This window comes from Halyomorpha halys, unplaced genomic scaffold, assembly GCF_000696795.3.
Source record: "Halyomorpha halys isolate HHAL.00 unplaced genomic scaffold, Hhal_1.1 Scaffold9507.1, whole genome shotgun sequence".
NCBI lineage: Eukaryota > Metazoa > Arthropoda > Insecta > Hemiptera > Pentatomidae > Halyomorpha > Halyomorpha halys.
In genome coordinates this window covers 1-1,921 of record NW_027105390.1, presented here as the reverse complement: position 1 = coordinate 1,921, position 1,921 = coordinate 1, and the positions used below count along the sequence as shown (strand labels likewise).

Sequence of the window (1,921 nt, the reverse complement as noted above, 5' to 3'; positions counted from 1 at the left end):
TAACTTTTTAGGTTGATACTGAATTTTTCTTTTGAATATTGGTCTTATTTGAACATAATTAACGAAATGTAGGTGATCTGACTCCTATTCGGAACTATTAACAACTTTCACATTGAGTATCTCCGTTCCAAACTGTTTGCTGATAGCAATATGATCTAGTTGTTTTTCCCCACAGATTGGGTTGGGTGATACCCAAGTAGTTTGCTTTCTTGGGAGTTTTTTAAAGAAACTGGACTTTAACACTATTCCATACTCCCTACACAAAACCTATCAGTTGTTCTCTATTTGGATTAGTTCTTCTATGTGCAGGGGATCTTCCTACTATGCATTCCTCCTGTTATATATATATTATTATTATTATTATTTTTAATTTTTTTTTTTGCCTCAGAATTTGTTTTTTAATATCAGTGGCCAATAATTAACTTTGTAAACGTCCTACTCCCGATTCAAAGTTTAACTGTATCAAGATTTGATGAGTTATTTTAATAGGTCTGAAAACAATAATGTATAATTTTCAGTGTTTGATGCATGTCTGATAAGGTAAAAAATATTATCAATTCAAGTAAATTTTGCTTGGTCGGAAAAATTCAGAAAACAATCTTGAAAAATCAGTGAATATCTTCAAGCTATTTCAAGCCAATCCAGGCAACCTGAGGTCTAAGTATATAGGTGAAATACCTCATAAGTGTCCTTATTGTGACTATAAAGCTATAAAGATATAACATTCAAAAGAAATCATATAATACAGCATCATAATAATTGTCCTCAATGGGACTTAGAAAGAGCAACAGTGAGTAATTTAAAACTGCATATAATGGCCTTTCATACTGGTGAGTAGCCTCACGTGTCCTCATTGCCATTATGAAGCAACAGAAATTGGTCATTTGAAATCATAGAATGACTAATTATCCAAACGAGAAGTCTCATAAGCCTCCTCATTGTGATTATGAAGCAACATGGGTTGATCATTTGAAAATACATATAATGACCCTTCATAAAGCTGAGAGGCCTCATAAGGGTCCGAAAATAAATAATAACCAAAAAAGCTATATAAAGCAATAAACAGTTGTTAAACTCAACTCTCATTGCCTTTTTTAAAATTTATTTTTAATGCAGAAATGTTTATTGGTTTTAGGGGCCTATGATACCCTGTACCAGCCAAAGGAGGTGAAGCAGTTTGTTTTGGAATCTACTAGTAACAACAATTTGAAGAAAGAATGTGTAATCACTCATTCAGTTTGTAACAAATCTCATAAATGTCCTACTTGTGAATGTATAGTTGCAGAAGAAAATCATATCAAAGCACATAAAATGAGTGCTCAGGATGGTGAGAAGTCGCAAAAGTGTCCTCATTGCGATTATGGATCAACTCGAGTTAATAATTTGAAAAACCATATAATGTCCCTTCATACTGGTGAGAGGCCCCATATGTGTCCTCATTGTGATTATAAAACTGTACAAATTGGTAATTTGAAAAGACATATTCAGTCTGTTCATACGAATGAGAAGCCTCATAAGTGTTCTCATTGCGATTATAAAGCAAAACATAGTAGATATTTGAAAAGTCATATAATGTCCATTCATACTGGTGAAAGAAATTATAAATGTCCTCATTGTGATTATAAGGCTACACGAAGTGGTACTTTGAAAAGACATGTTATGTCCTTCCATACTGGTGATAGCCCTCATAAGTGTCCTTATTGTGATCATAACGCAAAACATAGTAGATATTTGAAAAGTCATATAAGGTCCGTTCATACTGGTGAAAGAAATTGTAAGTGTCCTCATTGTGAATACAGAACTACCCAAACTGGAAATTTGAAGAGGCATATAATGTCCATTCATACTGGTGATAGACCTCATAAGTGTCCTCATTGTGATTATAAAGCGACACAATTTGGTACTTTGAAAACACACATGT

At 33.1% G+C, this 1,921-nt stretch overlaps 1 protein-coding gene across 1 annotated transcript; it reads left to right on the top strand.

Moving 5' to 3' along the window:
• Positions 1-897: 897 nt before the first annotated feature.
• Positions 898-1,900, top strand: LOC106692157 (zinc finger protein 711; the record flags this gene model as incomplete). Its single annotated transcript, XM_067050719.1, has 2 exons — positions 898-1,018; positions 1,136-1,900. Coding segments are annotated over exons 1-2 (886 nt in total), but the record flags the coding sequence as incomplete, so codon positions are not given.
• Between the last annotated feature and the right edge of the window lie 21 nt (positions 1,901-1,921).